The sequence below is a fragment of the Xyrauchen texanus genome, chromosome 8 (assembly GCF_025860055.1).
Source record: "Xyrauchen texanus isolate HMW12.3.18 chromosome 8, RBS_HiC_50CHRs, whole genome shotgun sequence".
Classification (NCBI taxonomy): domain Eukaryota; kingdom Metazoa; phylum Chordata; class Actinopteri; order Cypriniformes; family Catostomidae; genus Xyrauchen; species Xyrauchen texanus.
Window position 1 is genome coordinate 21994933 of NC_068283.1, and position 18401 is coordinate 22013333.

Genomic DNA, 18401 nt, shown 5'->3' on the forward strand with positions numbered 1-18401 from the left:
CAAGTAAAATGTTTAGTCCAAATCACAGTATTACATCAATAAATATCCACAGACTCTTGTTGCATCATTTCAAAGCACCTGGCAGCTGTGCCTAATCTTTCACATATTACCGTAATAACTTCAGTTCAGATGTAAACATTTCCTATATCCGGTATCAAAATGGAAGCACGCACTCTGGCCTTTCGATTGACACCTCATTTGACCCAATAGGAGCTTCCATGTCCTGTCCACAGCCTTCAATACCCAACCACCATCTGTGTCGAGTGTAAGGGCATACCCACTTTCCTTTGTTTACTGATCAAACCAATTACATTGAAGAGTGGAAATGACTGGCGCATCGTGATAGCCAATGAAATTCTGAAAACAGTGATATGCGGCTTTAGTGGAACTATTAGATGACGGCTCTGTTATTCCTGTGCATAAAGTTTCCTCGAGTTTACCCCTGCTGTGCGCCTCCGTGCGTAAATGCATGCAGAGCTGCTTTGGAACTGTTTACACATTTGGCGATTTAAATATGGTGAAACGGACTTGAAAAACAGGATTTTCACCCCAGGATGTGATATAAGAAGGCATTCATTGTCAAAATTCTGAGTTTGGAGATGAAATTTCTGAAAACAATACAGATGATTCAGAGGCAGATGGAGAGATGAGACACGGCTCTGGACAAGTAAGTGTTTTCTTGTGTTTATAACATATATTACTGTATATTCCGATAAATAAGCTTTAGTTTGAATAATGAATACACATTTTGTAATTACCCTTTGTCGTGTGTTTCCTCAGTGAGTGTTTGAACCGTTTGTGCGTGTTTTTAGTTCATTGTTTGTTTCAGATCTATTGACATGCTATATAGATGTTTTGTATATTTACTGTAAAATATATATATATATATATATATATATATATATATATATATATATATATATATATAGTAAATAAATCAATAAATATAAGTTGAAAATAAGAATATATGTTGTGTTTGAGAGTCTATTTGTTACAATGCGGGGAGGTGGGGGAGGTGTAGGGCCATCTATTTGTTACAGTGCTGAATTCATGGGGAGGTGTAGGCCCATCTATTTGTTCCATAGTACATTGGCAAAGTATACAGTATTTACAGTAAATATACATACAATAATACATTTTTACACACTCGAAAAGAAAAACTAATATATATATATATATATATATATATATATATATAGAATACAGAAAAGATGGAGAAGTTGTGTCTAGCTTTGTAAATTACATTTATTTATTATCCCCCACTCAGCAAGCGGCCACATAAAGTGGAGCAGCAGGACAGCACCTCATCAAGAGAGGAGGGCTTTCAGAGAGACCCTTGCTGAGGAGCATGGCAGAGTTGGGGTCTCAATCCACAGCCAGACCCGTATCTCCTGCTCCACTGAAGAGCACATCACAGGCTGTTGCACATCACCAAATCCTGCACCGCTGGTCGTCTGAAGTGCAGGCAGTGTCATGCAAAGACACCAGTGAAGTATTCTCCTGTGTTGTGCCTATGTGCTTTGTACACAAATGTGACTGCTACAATGACTGGCATGTTGCTAGAAACATGTACAATTTTATAATGGTTTGTAAATACTTTATGTAAAAATTAATGTAAATAGTTTGTTGTGTATTTTTTATATAAACAAATTGTCCACCATAGCACTAGTTTTGACTCTTTTATATGCACAACATTTAGTTTCAAGAAGGAAAAGGCACTCTAATGTGTTTATGCATCAGTTACTCTGTGTCAGCAAAACTAATAGTGGATCTGGATATGGAATATGATAGCTCTAAGTGTCATCTTTCATTAGAGCCCACAATTATGACTGTACGTTGAAGCGTTCAAAAGTTGCAGCCTTTTTGTCCTAGGTTTCCAAAGTGACCTTTTGGAGTATCCAAAAGGCACTTTTGTAAAACGCCTGGGTGTACCCTTAGAAAAACATGTGTAAAATATTCATTTTTTTATGATATTGTTATAACATTTGAACCTGGACTAGGTAAGGATTCATGCTGTGATCCCATTGTGTTCTCAAGCTAATAGCTACAAGTTATAGTCATCTGCAGGCATCTGTATGCAAAAAAAATTTCAGGCAGGAAAAAGAAAATTCTATTTCATTGTGTTCAAACTTCTATTACTCAAAATCAGTAGCACTTACAGTAATTCTGACTGCTGGAGAAAAAACTTAAGAGTGTCCCCTTTCAAATGTGACCAAAACCATGCATGTACTCCAAACGGTTCAAGAACAGCTTTAAATTTACTTTGGGTATGCCTTGATTAGGCGTTTTAGGCTAATTTTACAGGATTGGGAAGAGGTTAAGTGCAAACAAAGATCAAGTTAAGTCAGGTTTATGCACAAGGCAAATAAAAGCAGCCTTTTAAAACTGGTATTTAGGAACATAACTTAAACTTAAATAAAATAGTCAGTCAAAAAGCCTTTTAAAAAAACACTGACCTATCATTTAGCTTATGTTCACGTTTTTCATCAGAAAGATCAAAATATCTACATTGCAATGGAGAAGAAAAAAAAAACAAAAAAAAAATCCTTAAACAGTCTGGTGAAAAGCCTTCTGAAAAACACTGAACTATCCTTTAGCTAATGTTCAAGGGTTTTTTGACAGGACTTGATTTGTGAGAGAATCTGCAAACTTTTCGGGATGATGGGTCGTCAGATGACTTCGCATGTTGCTTGTGTTTCCCGTGTTGTATCGCAGTTTACTGTGGCAGTGCTTGCACATAGTCCATTGTCTGTCCACCACCTTCTCTCCTTTTGCGTTTTTTGACACGGCGAAACCAAGATGTTTCCAGACATCTGATTTAAAAGCTGCAGGGGCTGGCACAATCTCAACTTCGGGGTTGTTGTTTTCATCCTTACAAGTATCGCTGTCGGCCATGCTGGCTTGCTGTGAGCTTGTGTGGACAGCGTGCAGCGTGCAATCCTATTGGCTTAACAACGGTTGTTGTGACGACACAGCGCAAAGGATCATGGTCTATGTAGTTAACAATGATTTGTTCTGCGGGACTGTGTTTAATCCTCTTGCTTTTTGACGGACACCTGTCCTTTTAATATTGTAACCCAACCACTACGATATCGAGACACGTTTACCAGCGTGATATCGTTACATCCCTACTCATCACACAAACATGACACATATGTCTAAAGAAAGCTTAAAATGTCTACTTTTAAATAAAACAATTCAAATTTAAAACAAATATTCTCCTGCAATGTAATTGAAACTAAGCGATGTACAGTTTCTCCTGTCTCAACTAATTATCACTAATGTGATCACACCCACAGCCAGAGGGCGCTATTCATACGCTAATGTGCTGAGGCCATCAATGCAAATGGTGAACGCCCCCGACTGTGCCGTAAAAACAAAGTTAATTCACTTTTCTGTGCATTTGAAAGACAGCACGATACACAAGTGAGAATGCTCCTGGATAGTGACTAAGAGTTAACATTTTCTTCAGAAGAAGAGTGGGACTCCGATGAACATTTGCATTTTGAAGAGAGATTTGATCCAGCCAAGAATACAATTTCGGATAAGTAATTTAGTTTTCGTTAGTTGACATGCTATTTTATATAAACATGTACATATTTTACTAGTGGGACTGTTTCCAGAATTGCCAGCCAATTTTCAGGGTATTGAAATTTGAAATATGTCCTAATAAGCAAGTTTTAGTTACATTTTAAATGTTGTTTCGGCTAAAGCAGGCATTTAAATTGTATGTTGTATGATAAAATGATATATAATATGATGTAAAAATAATATGAATTTTTAGATTATATTTCAACTAGTGTTTATGCTGCCTCATCAACAATGCTTGTGCTTGCAAATATCTGTTCAGGTTAAATGAGTAAAATGCACTTTAAATATGCCCATATTTGAAAATCAGCATATTATAATGATTTCTGAAGGATTATGTGACACTGAAGACTGCAGTGACAAAGTAATTCTGCAGTGACAAACCACTCCCAAAATTCAGATTTGATCACAAATTCCATTTTACAATATATTCAAATAGAAAACTGTTCTTTTAAATTGTAAAAATAGTTAACAATATCACAGTTTTTACTGTATTTTTGAATAAAATAAATGCAGTCTTGGTGAGCAGAAGAGACTTCTAAAATGTTTAAATGGTAGTGTAGGTCTAAAACATTTACGTGAATTCTTTTTGTAAAGAAAATATTTAGGCAGATTTCTTTTTAACTTAAAACTTGATTTTGATCATTAAGTCTCCTCACATTCATTCTCTTTCGGTCACATTCCTCATTGATAGGCCCATGGGAGGGTCTTTTGTCTCCTCGGGTGTGAATTACAATCAATATCCATGAGAGTTCACACCTCCTCGCATATGACCTTTCTTACACTAAAAGTGTCTTACAAAAGTTAAATGACTATATTGTTTTGTATGAATGAGTGATCAGGAAGGTTTTCACATAATTTTGTTGCAAAACCTCTAGGCTACAAGATCCAGTTCTCAAAAGGCTTGTGGACAAATATTTAGTATGTGTTGTATGGCCTTATTTCAATTATATTTATTTCAAAAACCATGCATAAACGTTATGTTCTCAAAAATGCAAACATGTACACACGTTGCTCACATATTATTGTGGCCCAGTTTGTGCTGAATACAGTGTAATCAGATTTTAGCCATTAATATGTTTTTAAGCAACTGAAAAAAAGCACAAATGTCAAGGCATATCAAAACTTCTCCAGGGCCCAAAACACCCTCAGACCCCAGAGGGTTAAATGTAACTAAAACTTGCCTACTAGGAGTCATATTTCAAATTGCAATACCCTGAATCCTGGTTTGCAAGTCTGGAAACAGTCCCACTAGTAAAATATGTACATGTTTATATAAAATAGCATGTCAACTAATATGCAAGTAAAACCAAATTACTTACTCATACGTATGAATAGCGCCCTCTGTCCGTGCTCACATTATGTGTGATCACATTAGGGATAATTAGTTGAGACAGGAAAAATTGTACATTGCTTGGTTTCATACAGATTACATTGCAGGAGAATATTTGTTTTAATTTTGAATTGTTTTATTTAAAAGTAGACATTTTAAGCTTTCTTTAGACATACGTTTCATGTTTGTGTGATACGTATTCGCTGAGTTTGTTCATTTTTGTGACATTTTTCAGAAATATGCTTGTGACCCCAGAGACTGCTGAAAGCGCACCCTTTTTAATTTTCTTTATTTTACAAAAGCATAAGGTTTTGTTGTTATTGTGAGTGTACACAAATAAAAGTAGAGCCTTTATAGTCTCTAATGATGTCTTACACTTATCTGATTGCCCCAAAATGACAGAGTATTGTATGTTGTTTCCACTGTAATGACGGAAAAATCCAGCAGGACGCACTGGCGTTATTTCTTTTGAGTAATTTATTTGAGGCGTAGCTCACGGGATTCTCATTTTTTGGACAGTGTCACAAAGGAAGCTAGAGTTACAGAATAATATGGGGGATGGTGGGTGGCCAATCAACCGTGACCAATCATGACGCCCTCACATCATCAGTCGGTGAATCAACATCTTTCTCATCAGAGTGGCATTACGAGATCTCAGGAAACTGTCTGTATTTTGTCAGCACCAATGAAACCCCTCATTTTATGAATATTTAGCCTTATGTGGTATGAAAAGTAAATGTTGGCTTGTTTCATTTGTGGTGCTTGTAATTGTTGCATCATATGGACCAGTTTGCATGAACAAAACATTGAGTTTACACACACAACAATATGCTAATAATAAATAAAAAATCAGCTCCTTCTAAAAACCTAAAATGCAAAAAAATAATTTAAATAAGGTATTAATGAATAAGTGCAAGATCACGTTTATCATGCTACTCTCAGTGCATATTGTCTGTATGGCTCAATTCATCCAGTTGCTACACAGTACTGGCTTTCAAAAATGGCAGTATGAATATACATGAAGTGCCCAGCATGACTGAACACTGATGCCGCTCGTACAGCAGCGGCCAAAGTTGCTCTGACATTGTGCCACAAAAAAACTGACATTCTGAGTGAACTTCCCTTAGTACTTGTGCTCTTTGTGATCACATGGATCCGGGCCAGATGGTGTGTGCGGAGGGGAGTGGGTTTGAGGGGGAGGTGCGGGCCCTCTGCATTCCATTTCCAAACTGGGTCTCTTCCACCACGCCCAGCCTTATTTAGCACAGCATGCACAAGCAAACAAACTGACAAGACACTAACTTTTCACAGTGAAAAAGTATGTCCATGCCATTGCCAGAAATTATCTTTCATTTGGATGTTGTTGATTTTAAGCTGTAGCATATTGTCTTCTAACCATGCCAAACACACAGTTTGTCATCCTTTTGTCAACCAAATACATTTATTCAATATTAATAAAAAATCTGTCTGAACAATAAGATAGGCTGTTGCCTGTAAAATCAAATTAACATCAATTTGTATCTTACACAATATACACGGATCAGCCACAACATGAAAACCACCTGCCTAATATTGTGCAGGTCCCCCTCGTGCCACCAAAACAGCACCAACCCGTATCTCAGAACAGCTTTCTGAGATGATATTCTTCTCACCACAATCAGTAATCTGAGTTACCATAGACTTTGTCAGTTCTAACCAGACGGGCTGGTTTGAGTATTTCTGTAACTGCTGATCTCCTGAGATTTTCATGCACAACAGTCTCTAGAATTTACTCCGAATGGTGCCAAAAACAAAAAAACTTTCAGTGAGGGGCAGTTCTGTGGACAGAAATTACTTGTTGATGAGAGAGGTCAACAGAGAATGTTCAGACTAGTTCGAACTGACAAAGTCTACGGTAACTCTGATAACCACACTGTTCAACTGTGGTGAGAAGTATAGCATCTCAGAATGTTACTCTGAGATGCAGGTTGGTGCTGATTTGGCGGCACGAGGGGGACTTACAGAATTTTAGGCAGGTGATTTTAATGTTGTGGCTGATCAGTGTATGACTAAAAAGTATATAATACACTGTAAATAGGGAGTTCATTTAAAGAGCTTTTTTCCATTACAGTTTAAATATTAGGTGCATTTTTGTTACTTTTGGTGGCATTTCTTTTACTCCACACCCTTGTTAATTTCTGTTGTGTATGCGTGCACATGTACATGCGTTCATGCATGCATAGAAGAAAACTACCTTGTATGTTATGATACATTTTTATTTCCAATTATTTTATAGTTGGAATTTGTATATTTGTTCATGTCCATACATGGAAAAGCACAAGGTTATGTTTTTTTCTATTTGAATTCCTATTAATATGTCCTGGTTAATATGTTTGAGAGTGGAAAGGCATGCTGTACTGCTTAGACCAGAGATATATTTAGTCTTCAGAGTTTGCGCAGGAATAGCTGACCTGGAAGATGTTTTCTGCAAAGTGCTGAACAGCAAAAGCACTGTGCACTTGAATGCAGTGGCCAGGATCATGGTGCACACAACGGTAGACACGAAAGCAGCTGCTGAGAGAACTCTGACCCTCTAGAACACTGATGAACCCTCTGTCTCTTCCTCTCCCCAGATAACCTTCAGTATGCTAGCTATATGTGGAAAGACTTGTCTACACTCTAAAGAATACAGAATGAACAGTTTCACTTTAGCATAATTCTATACCAATCCTTTGGCATAGTCACCACTTGCGTCAAACACGAAAGTGGTGGCAACCGTGCGCAAAAAATACAATTTTATCTGATTACTTTGTTGCTAAATGATTTCGAGGGCTCTTGTAGACTGCTGTGGCTTCTAGCCATCAACAGCTGACTGGACTGAGCAGATAATTTAAACTCACGAATTTGCAGGAAGCATTTATAGCAAACATTATTACATGTTTTTATTAACTCATATAATTATAATTGTATAGTTAAGAATGTCTATGATTGTCGTTCTATTTTTTAATCATCTAATAGGTCAAATCAAACACAACAGTCTACCGGTTTTCTGCCACTACTTACTGCGCATTCACTGACATTTTTGTTAACAATTAGATTGGTTTATATGATAGTGTGTCGAGTCGTGAGTTCTAATCCAGGGTGTGCTGAGTGACTTCAAACAGGTCTCCTAAGCAACCAAATTGTCCAGTTTCTAGGGAGTGTAGAGTCACATGGGGTAATCTCCTTGTGATCGCTATAATGTGGTTCGCTCTCGGTGGGGTATGTGGTGAGTTGTGCGTGGATACCACAGAGAATAGCGTGAAGCAAATTTCCTTCACAAACCACTTTATATTCCCTCCCAAAAGGACAGTTCACCCAAAAATTTAAATTGTCTTTTACTCCCACTCATGATATCTGACATGGTTTTTTTTTCTGTGGAACACAAAAGTCGATGCAAAGCAGTATGTTATCATTCACTTATATTGCATATTTTTCAGTTCAGTGAATGGTGACCCAACATCTCCATTTGTGTTCCATGAAAGAAAGTCAAAGAGGTTTTGAACAAAACAGTGAGTTAATGATGACAATGTTCATTTGTGGGTGAATTTTCTCTTAAGTTTCCTACTGCAGATCTGTGGGGGAAAATGCTTCTGTAGTAATTGTTTTTTCTTTTTCAGTTGGTATCCCAACAATCAAATGGTGTGGAGCAGAGGGAGATTACAATGTGATGGTGATGGAGCTGCTGGGACCCAGTCTGGAGGATCTCTTCAACTTCTGCTCTCGCAAATTCAGCCTTAAGACTGTTCTTCTGCTGGCTGACCAGATGGTGAGGCTGCAGACATGATCACCCATTACCTTTTTCCACTACCTTTTTTCATAGGAAACCAAAAATGGGAAAATTACACCAATAAGTGGTGCTCTTGTGACATGACAAGCTTTATTGTTATTCCTTCAGCTGTTATATATAGACAAATCAGTATTCTCTTTCACTTTGTGTTTGATATGTATTAAATGACAATGGGCATCATAAAAGGCCTTCGTGTTGAACATTGTCATGCATTCATTGCTGTATTTGAATTGGTGTGCATGCAGTCTCTGCCTCTTGTTTTGCTCCTCCCTTTTACTCTTTCTATCCTTCGACCTGCTGAACTTGTCCTCTGTTCATCATCAGATCAGCCGTATCGAGTACATCCACTCAAAGAACTTCATCCACAGAGACGTCAAGCCTGACAACTTCCTTATGGGACTGGGGAAAAAGGGCAACCTTGTTTACATCATTGACTTTGGCCTGGCCAAGAAGTACAGAGATGCTCGCACCCACCAGCACATCCCTTACCGCGAGAACAAAAATTTGACGGGAACTGCTCGCTACGCTTCCATCAACACCCACTTGGGAATAGGTACTCTGACACATGTCATATTGACCCCATTTACACCTGGTATTAGGATGTGTCTCGGGTGATCCGTTCACATGTGGTCAGGTGAGACGTATTACTCTTTATACCTGGTCATTTTAATGCATCTTCTGTGACCACTTGTGATTGGATTTGGAGGGAAGGGACTCTTGTTTCATGACGACATACATCAATCACTATGTCGGTGTGTGTTCCTGCATGATAATAAACCACAACAAAGTCAAAGAAAGTGCAAAAAAAGACTCCCTTTAAACAGCAAAGTTTAAACTCTTGTTTTAGTGCAGTGGTTGATTGACAGGTGAGGGGAGGTGCTTCGCTGCTACCAAGACGCATACAGGACGGATTAGTGTTTACATCTCATGTGAAATATCAAATGCGTTTTTGACCACATACATATGTGGGCTTTTGCGATCCAATCACACAACGTTTTAGACACCGTTTAGACCTGTATTTAGTGTTTAGACATGTGATCCGATCACCAATAGTGCATCTTAATTCAAGGTGGAAACGGGATCATTGAACCAGATATCAGAAACCTGTATGTTCAATTAACTTTATAATGATAACCGTAAAGCAAATCTATTTTGGCTGTCTCAATTGCTTCTGTCTCCATGTAATCCCAGACTGACTCAATGATGTTGAGATCCGGGATCTGTGGGGGCCATATCATCTGTTGTAGAGCTCCTTGTTCTTCTGTTCAATTCTCTTTGCAAAGGGAATGTTAAAATTTAACATTGATATTTCCTACTGATATACTAATAACACAATATATAAAAATAACCATTTTAAGTTTAACCGTTTGTGAAAAATAAAATGTGCCTTAGACTTTTGCATAGAACTGTATGTCCCAAGAATAATATAACCATCATAATGACCTATGTGATTATCTTTGGTGTTTTCTTTGCAGAGCAATCCAGACGAGATGACTTGGAGTCTCTTGGTTATGTGCTCATGTACTTCAACTTGGGCTCTTTGCCATGGCAGGGTCTAAAGGCAGCCACAAAGAGACAGAAGTATGAGCGCATCAGTGAGAAGAAAATGTCCACTCCCATTGAAGTCCTCTGCAAAGGATACCCATGTAAGCTACTGCCACTGTTATCATTGCTTTTTTAGCGTGATTGTAATGAGCTGTCAGTAATAGGTTGTGGTCTCTATTTCAGCTGAATTTGCCACGTACCTCAACTTTTGCCGCTCCCTTCGCTTTGATGACAAGCCCGACTACTCTTACCTGAGACAGCTCTTCAGGAACCTTTTTCACCGACAAGGCTTTTCTTACGATTACGTTTTTGACTGGAACATGCTCAAATTCGTGAGTATTCATACTGTTTAACTTTGCAAAGTCGCTATATTTGTTAATTTGTTGTTTGTCATGTCAGTCCAAACCTATATGATGTTCTTCAATGGAGCACAACAGAAGATTTTAGGCAGAATGTTTTGGACTGACAGTTTCAGTCACCATTCACTTTCATAGTATGGAATAAAGATGATTTGAAAGTGATGGTGACTGAGTCTGTCAGTCCCTAACATTACGCTTTGTGTTCCACACAAGAAAGTCATTCATATGTGTTTGGAATTACCTGAGGGTAAGAAAATGATAACAAATATTTTTAGTTTTGGCTAAACTATCCCTTTAATGTTTATCTGCTTCATTCATGGTGTGGTGTTTAGGGTGCAAACAGAGCAGCAGAAGATCCAGAGAGGGAGCGAAGAGATCGGGAGGAAAGATTGCGGCATGGGCGGAATCCTGCTGCCCGTGGCATGATGCCTTCTGGCTCAGGTAGACCCAGAGGAACACAAGAAGTAGCACCGCCCACACCCCTCACGCCAACCTCACACACAGGTAAAGACGTTCAGCCTGTCAGTGGTGCTCTACTGCCTGTCAGTGGTGCTCTACTGCCTGTTGGCACTTGTTTGTTTTTTGCTGTTTTCTTTTTTTAACTACAGCAAAATAAGATGGCACATTTGAGGCTCAAACATCCGAGGACATGTTTTTGTTTGCTTGCTCATGAGGATGTTGTTTTAATCTGGAAAGTACAGAAGGCTTTTCTCTCTTTTCACTGCTTTGCAATGAGGCAATTTGTATTGATCGGCTAGTTTTTTGTCACATTGCTTGTCATCTGAGTTTAGAGGAAGTGGTTAAAGGGTTGCAAACTCTTTCCCTTAACAGGATGCATGTTAGACATGACTGACATTTTCTGACATTTGGGCATACAGACTCAACCCCACCACGTCACATCTAACATGTTAACTTAATTTAGCGTTACTGTGTCTTTAATTCAAATAACACGTATTCATTGTGAAGCCCTGAGTTTTATGTAATGCAGTTTTTCCAGTTTGGTGTAATTACATTATGGTGTAGAAGTTCCACATTGGAAAACAGAAGCATTTTTTGTTTTGATGGAGTCTCAGTAGCCAAACTTTCCATTTTCCTTTTGTCTTTTTCTCAGGAATGGAGCGAGAGAGGAAGGTCAGTATGAGATTGCACCGCGGTGCCCCTGTCAACATTTCCTCCTCTGATCTAACTGGCCGACAGGACACCTCACGCATGTCTACAACACAGGTAGCAACTTCTAAGTCGAAATCAGCCTTTTTGCCCATAGTTGCCTGTGTTTGGCAGCAGTGCCAGTGTCTGGCCCCAGGTCCACTTCTCTTAAATGGCCCTTTGTCTTTATTTCTTGTCCATTTTGACGACAAATGGGTTTGAATAGTTAGAAGAGCTTCACAAACAGGCTTGCTCTTCTCAATCACTATCTAGAAGAGAGACAAAGGAAAAGATGATGGAGAATGTTTGCCATGTAAGAGTGCTAAGATGGAGCTTGTGTCTGCTCTGGCCTGGTCTGGTGCATTGTGTAACCATTGCCATGGATTTAGAATCATATTTGCATGAGTTCTTTTCGAAACTTGTACATTCCTGAAATGCCGCTCACAGTCATAATTCTGTCAACAGAATCCCTGACAATTTGAGTATTTGCTATCTTACTGTAACAACACCTTTATTAAGATCCACATTTTTAGGTGATGACCACATTGTTGATTTCTTTACAAATATATTTGTTTCCCCCTCCACCAACCCACCCACCTCAGAGTAGCATTCCCTTTGATCACCACAGCAAGTAGATGTTCGCCATGCTCTGGTGTGAAAGACGGCATTGGGTGAGTGACAGTTGGGTTCAGTGTTTTTTTTTTTTTTCTGGACTACCTCCACCTCCCTGCACTCAGTAATAGATTCCCTGTCCAACATCACTGCTGTACGGCTGTTATGCAGCACATCACATCACTCACACGAGGCTCAACCCCACAGAATTCCCAGCTCTAATTCAGATGAAGCACTTCAATGTCTGTATTTCAATTAAATATAAATATGGTGTTATTAAAATACTGAAACCACCAGCTTTTATAGCTGGGATACTTGCGTACTTGATTCTGGTTTCATCCTGGTTAACCGCTTAACGACCTCACACACACTAATGACTCAGACTGCATTTTTAATCCATACAAGGAAAATAATTCAGATGATGTGATTCGTTACACACAGATGGACGGTACTGTTATCCTCGGAGCCATTTTTAACTGAATTTAAAATGTTGCACTGTAGCTTATTTTGACAAAATGTGCTAAAACATAAGCCTCAGATGGTCCTGAAATGTTCACAGCATAATTTCAACCCCTAATGGGCCAGATGAGGTATTTGTAATAATGAGATTTCCCCTTTAAAGTCATTTAAATGTCCCTTGGTGCTGACCAAATGCCATCATGACATGTAAACTAAACAGTGTATTGGCTTACATATCTTAATATGTCAGTGCTTAAATTTTACATTAATTCACAGATGATCAGATTAGTGTGATCAACAAAATAAAGCACAGTTCTCTCTGCCATTCAAATATTTTTTGCAATACAAAACATGGGCATATGCCCATTAAACCATCTGCCACCACCATCCATATACTCCAGAGCAATTACTAGCAATAATTAAAGGCATAGTTCACCCAAAAATAAATGTATATCATGATTTACTCTCCCTCACGTTATTCTACATTTATACGACTTTCATCCATAAAACATAAAAGGGTATGTTAGGCAGAATGTTATAGCTTCAATCCCCATCTACTTTCATTGCATATTTTTCCACACAATGAAAGTGAAGGGTGCCTGATGCTGCCATTTTGCCTAGCATCTCCTTTTATGTACCACAGAAGAAAGTTATACAGATTTGGAACAATGTGAGAATGGATGAACTACCCCTTTAAACAATAGTTTATCAGGCTTATCTTGGTATTCGTAGAGCTGATCCAAAATCAGTAGAAATACAAACAGAATTGGTGCTGCCGTGCACAGCAGAGTGCTGTGATGCACCCTCTGCCTGTGAGTGTGTGTATCTACACTGTATTATGTGACATGCTGTAACCTCTAGTTGCCTGGGTGTGGATGCCTCTTTCTGTGTAAATCTCTTATCCCCCAGCGCTTGGTTTAGGCCTGCTGGTTCTCTGGCATGCAGTGTGATCACCTGCACTTGCTCCTGCACCTACTGATCAAAGCAGATTTACACTTAAAGTTTACACTTATCATTCACCCAAAAACTATTATTTACTCACCCACATGTTGTTCCAAACCAGTAAGACTTTCTTCGGTGGAACACAAAAGGAAATGCTAGGCAGAATAATAACCTTTCATTGTATGTATGGTGACTGAGACTAGCATATTGCCTAACATCTCCTTTTTGATTCCACTAAAGAAAGTAAGTCAGACAGTACCGAATGAGTAAATGACAGCATTTTCATTTTGGGATAATTCTTCCTTTTAATAGTATTTTTGCTTTATAATTATTATTTTTTTAAAGTGTAAAACTGCTGCCTGATATGTTCCCAGTTTACAGAAAATGGCCTCCTTTATTTTGGTTTGTGTACAATTAAATCTGATGCTTTGTGAAGTGTATGCTTATCTGTCTACTAGTATGTAGTGTAATCTTTTTAGCAGTGTTGCCATGAGCTTTTTCAGATTTGCTGAATGGCTCACCTCTGCAGCTCTTTTGTTCACTCGGTAATGTCAGAGATGAATTCACCCCCGCCCTTTTGGGAGGAGCAGTCACATGATTGGCTGAATTCAGTCCTCATGGGCCCCTTGCCTTTGATGAGGGGTCATGAAAAACGTATTGCCACCTAGTCATTAATCACTGCTAGATTTTATAGTGCATCTGAATTTACAAGACACAATTAGATGTTGCCCCTCCCCCACTCTTGAAACGTCAGCTATTTGTGTTCCAGTGTGGAAACAAAAATACCCTGTGTTATAAGACTTGTGTCCCTTGATGTTTCCATCCCTCTCCTGCCACATGCCCCCGTGTTGTAGCAGGCCGTGGGGGGAGTTTGAAGGACGGCCATAGGACCACTTAAAATATTTAGGATAATAGAATAAAATAGGCTGTTTATGATTGTCTCAAAGAAAAAGAACCTTATATTTTTGTGATGTTATGTTGTTTTATCTTGAGATTGGCTTAGTACAAGTACACTGAAAAACAGACTGGAGACATTATTTCATATGAATGGTATCCTACACAAGCCATCAGTCTGCAATATTTCAACTTCAATTGAATTGTATTTTTTTAATAGCAGAATTTCTCATTTAAAGCTACTAAAAGAAAAGATCCACCAATAAAGAGAATCATGGCAAAAGAGCTCTGGTGTAGAGATCTGCACACGACTGTTTTTCCATCCTGCTCCTGCAAGTTGCTATCTTGAACCTGAATGTCAAACTGCATTTTACTTGCATGTTCACCCACTCTATGCCCAGTGATTTTGTTCTGGACAGCTTACGTTCCAGTAACTCTGTATTTGTTTTCCACATCGGGCAAACCCATACAAATAGACAAGAAGTGTACACACAGAACATTTTATTTTGTCTGTATCTGTTGACATAAAAGGTCATTGTACTTTAAAAACATACCGAAAGTTTCCTCCTCACTGCAAAAAAAAGCCTTTTTTTCAAACCAAGCTGTCAAAATGACTTGCTCTCTACTTCCTCCACATTGTGATGTCACACTGTGGTAGACATATTCATCAAAGCCTACTTTACTTTATCACCTTAGTAGCCCCGCCCAATAGTGGTGAGCAGTCAGCTAGCAAGTAGAGAGCAGGTCAGTGAAGGACAGCGAGACAATCATAATAGTGGATGTTTATTGTCACGTCTTAAAGGAGAATAGGGCTATTTTTTAACCTCTCTGTGTATGTAAAATGGCAGTAAATAGGGGTATTGTTTGGCCATATAGTGCGAGACAACACCTATTAAGTGCTTGAGCGAAGGAATCAATACTGAGCTAGAGATTTTTTGATGACACATATTTAAGAGGATAAATACAGTGACAGTGTTACATAATACATTTAGTTTAGAAATGTAATTATTAAAGATGAAATACAAAGTCTTAATGTTTATTATTGTTATCGGTCACTGTGGTCACAGGCATTACATGAGAGTCTGAGGAATTTACTCCTAGGAAGTTGTGAACGGCAACAATCTCAGTTTGGTTTGTGCCATATTGTGTTGAAATCCGAAACTAACTGGTTTGTCTGGCTCTCTTCCTCCATCCCAGGCTCTTTCTCGTGTCACTCCAAGTGGCCTGCAGTCTGCAGTCCCTCGATGAGACCCTACATTCTCCTCAAGAGCAGACCAACCTACGGCCCTGATCTGCACTAGGATTCTCCAGCAGTCTCTAACCATGTGAAATCAACCTCAGCAAATCAATTCTATTCAGAAATTATTTCCATCCTTCCTCTCAAAATTAAATACACTCGAGTGTCACGCAAACTCATGAAATGGACAGTTTTTGTGGTTTTGGCATTCTACACTCAAACATTTTCGCACATGCACACAACTTAATAGACACAAAGGCACATGAATTGTGCTTTTTAACATCACTTTCTGCCAGAAGATCTGTGGCGAGATGGGAGGGACGGAACAGACAGAGTGGGGGGCTTGATACTTTGGCCATCGCTGCCTTTGCCCCGATACTCCAGGAGGAGAGGGCCAACCTCCTGCCATCCAGGGGCCTCTTCACAAACAGAGCGTTTTGGCTGAAGCCATGTGCATCTGCTCTGATACTGCAGCTCACCCTCTCCTGTTGCAAAAAATTACTTTTACACAACTTGGAATGCAGCTGTACTGATAGTCATTGACATTTTGCTTACCATTAACCTTTTTATTTGGCCTTTTGCTTGTATACAACAGATTAAATTGATTTCACACTGGCTTCAGTCTTTTGCAGGTGAATTTTTATTTTTTAATAGCATTAAAAAGCTTACTGAAACTGACATGCAGAATTAAATGGATTTGAAAGCTTGTTAGATTATGTGGCAGGATGAAGACTATGTCCTTTTTATGTCATTTTCTAGTTTATTATGTGGAAGGCCAGACAAAGAAACGTACAGCAAAATAAAGGTTTGTAAATGGCACCACAATACCACCTTCGTACTAATACACATTTTAAGATGAGATTTTTTAGTTTTCTTTGCACCAAACAATCTGGCAACCTTTAACTCAACTTGCTCATTGATTTTTATTGCGTTCCCGTAAGCTATTCATTTGTTTCTTGAAAGCTGTGAAATGCCTGTATTGTAGAGATGTTGATGTTATTAATGTTGCTGATTGATTCTTTTTACCCCCAAACTAAGGTTAGTGGTTTTACAACAATGCAGGTGCATATATGGTTGGATTAAGACTGTTGGACAGTGTCCACATTCACTAAAGTACATTTATAGTAGGACATCTATAATGTGAAAAAGGGCTTCATCTTTCCAAAGGAGGGTATGAACATTGTATTAACACTTGTTCTAACTTGAGAGACTTGAGCATAAGTTTGGACAGACTTATTTGTTTAAATGTGCATTCGGATCCAGAAATGGATGTCTCGAGCCCAGCTTGTCTCATTTGAGTGTATACCAGCCATCATTGAAGCCATGCCTGATTGATTTTCTTTTTACTGACACTTTTAGAAATTGAGATGCAAGTTTTTCTTTTTCCAACTTTATTTTCAAAGTACTACTTTTCCCTTGTTTCAGAAGTGTGGTTCTTTGACTTACTGGTGCTACAAGTCACAGAGGAAGTGGATGGCAACCTGCCTTTCCATATCATTCAGCATAGTAGAGTGTAGGCTTATTCTGTAGTCATGGGGTGGGGGGGACTAGTGGTGAAACTCTTAAATTCTGTTGTCATGTGTATATAGGATGTTTCTAGTGATGGCAAAGTACCATTTTTCATAGCCACTGTCTGTGTGTGTGTATTGTGAGTATGGGGAAACGGCTAGTGCTTAGAGAGGTGTGAGGGACTTTGTTCCATTCTAGATTTGCTAAGTTAGTATTTTTTCTGTTCACTGGTGGTCTCACATAAGCGGTTGCTCCAGTACTTGTTTAATTGTAGGCACAAGTGCACTCTTGTCTGGATAGACTGATTATGGATTTCTCTATTTCATTTTCTGTTTCATTTTACACATGACTGCTTGGCCAGTCCTGCTTCACACAAGCATTACACTGTGCTGTATCAGGTGGAATTATGGAAATCTTCCTCCCCTGGGGGATTTTATTTTCCTCATTTGTATTGCCACTGTATTTGTGTATTTTAAAATGTGTAAATAAATTAATAAGTACTTGTAAGTCTTGATTGTTTTTCCATGGTTTTTACTCTACATCTTGGTACCCTAACCATTAACAGGGGAAAGTATTTCTTTCTGTTTACCGGTAGGCCACATCCACACGTTTTCACATTTTCAATTTCCTGACGTCATCGTTTTGTAAAATGTGGTAATGGAGATTTTTTTAAACAGATGGAAAGGATGAAGTTTGCTCAGAAGGGCTTAATTAGTAGTAATAGAAATAATGTGCTTAATTAGTTTTGCTCTTTATGAATCACTGTTGTTTTGATCATGAAACAATTAGTGAAATATAATATAAGGCAATTATGTGTCTTCAGATTTAGTTGTGTTTTCAGCACAGAAATGGTCAATATCCAGTTATGCTCTGAAGCAATCTGAAAACTGAAACCAATTGCACATTTTAAAAATGAAAGGTAAATAATCTCTGTACTTTGAATTACCAGAGAAAAGACCATTTAACAGT

At 38.5% G+C, this 18401-nt stretch overlaps 1 protein-coding gene and 1 pseudogene across 2 annotated transcripts in view; one reads left to right on the top strand and one right to left on the bottom strand.

Annotated features, from left to right (window-relative positions):
- The window catches only part of LOC127647191 (casein kinase I), a 41248-nt gene extending 23311 nt beyond the window's left edge, over positions 1-17937 (top strand). The window contains exons 3-10 of one of the 2 annotated variants that reach the window (XM_052131304.1): positions 8560-8708; positions 9054-9282; positions 10205-10375; positions 10458-10606; positions 10966-11137; positions 11745-11857; positions 12382-12450; positions 15884-17937. In XM_052131304.1, the coding sequence (XP_051987264.1) occupies positions 8560-8708; positions 9054-9282; positions 10205-10375; positions 10458-10606; positions 10966-11137; positions 11745-11857; positions 12382-12414 (1016 nt within the window). In that variant the 3' untranslated portion in view covers positions 12415-12450; positions 15884-17937. The remainder of the gene's footprint in view (positions 1-8559; positions 8709-9053; positions 9283-10204; positions 10376-10457; positions 10607-10965; positions 11138-11744; positions 11858-12381; positions 12451-15883) is intronic. The other variant, XM_052131303.1, reaches the window with a different exon arrangement.
- LOC127648118 (monocarboxylate transporter 4-like) overlaps positions 1-18401 on the bottom strand; it is a 153833-nt pseudogene that overhangs the window by 131094 nt on the left and 4338 nt on the right.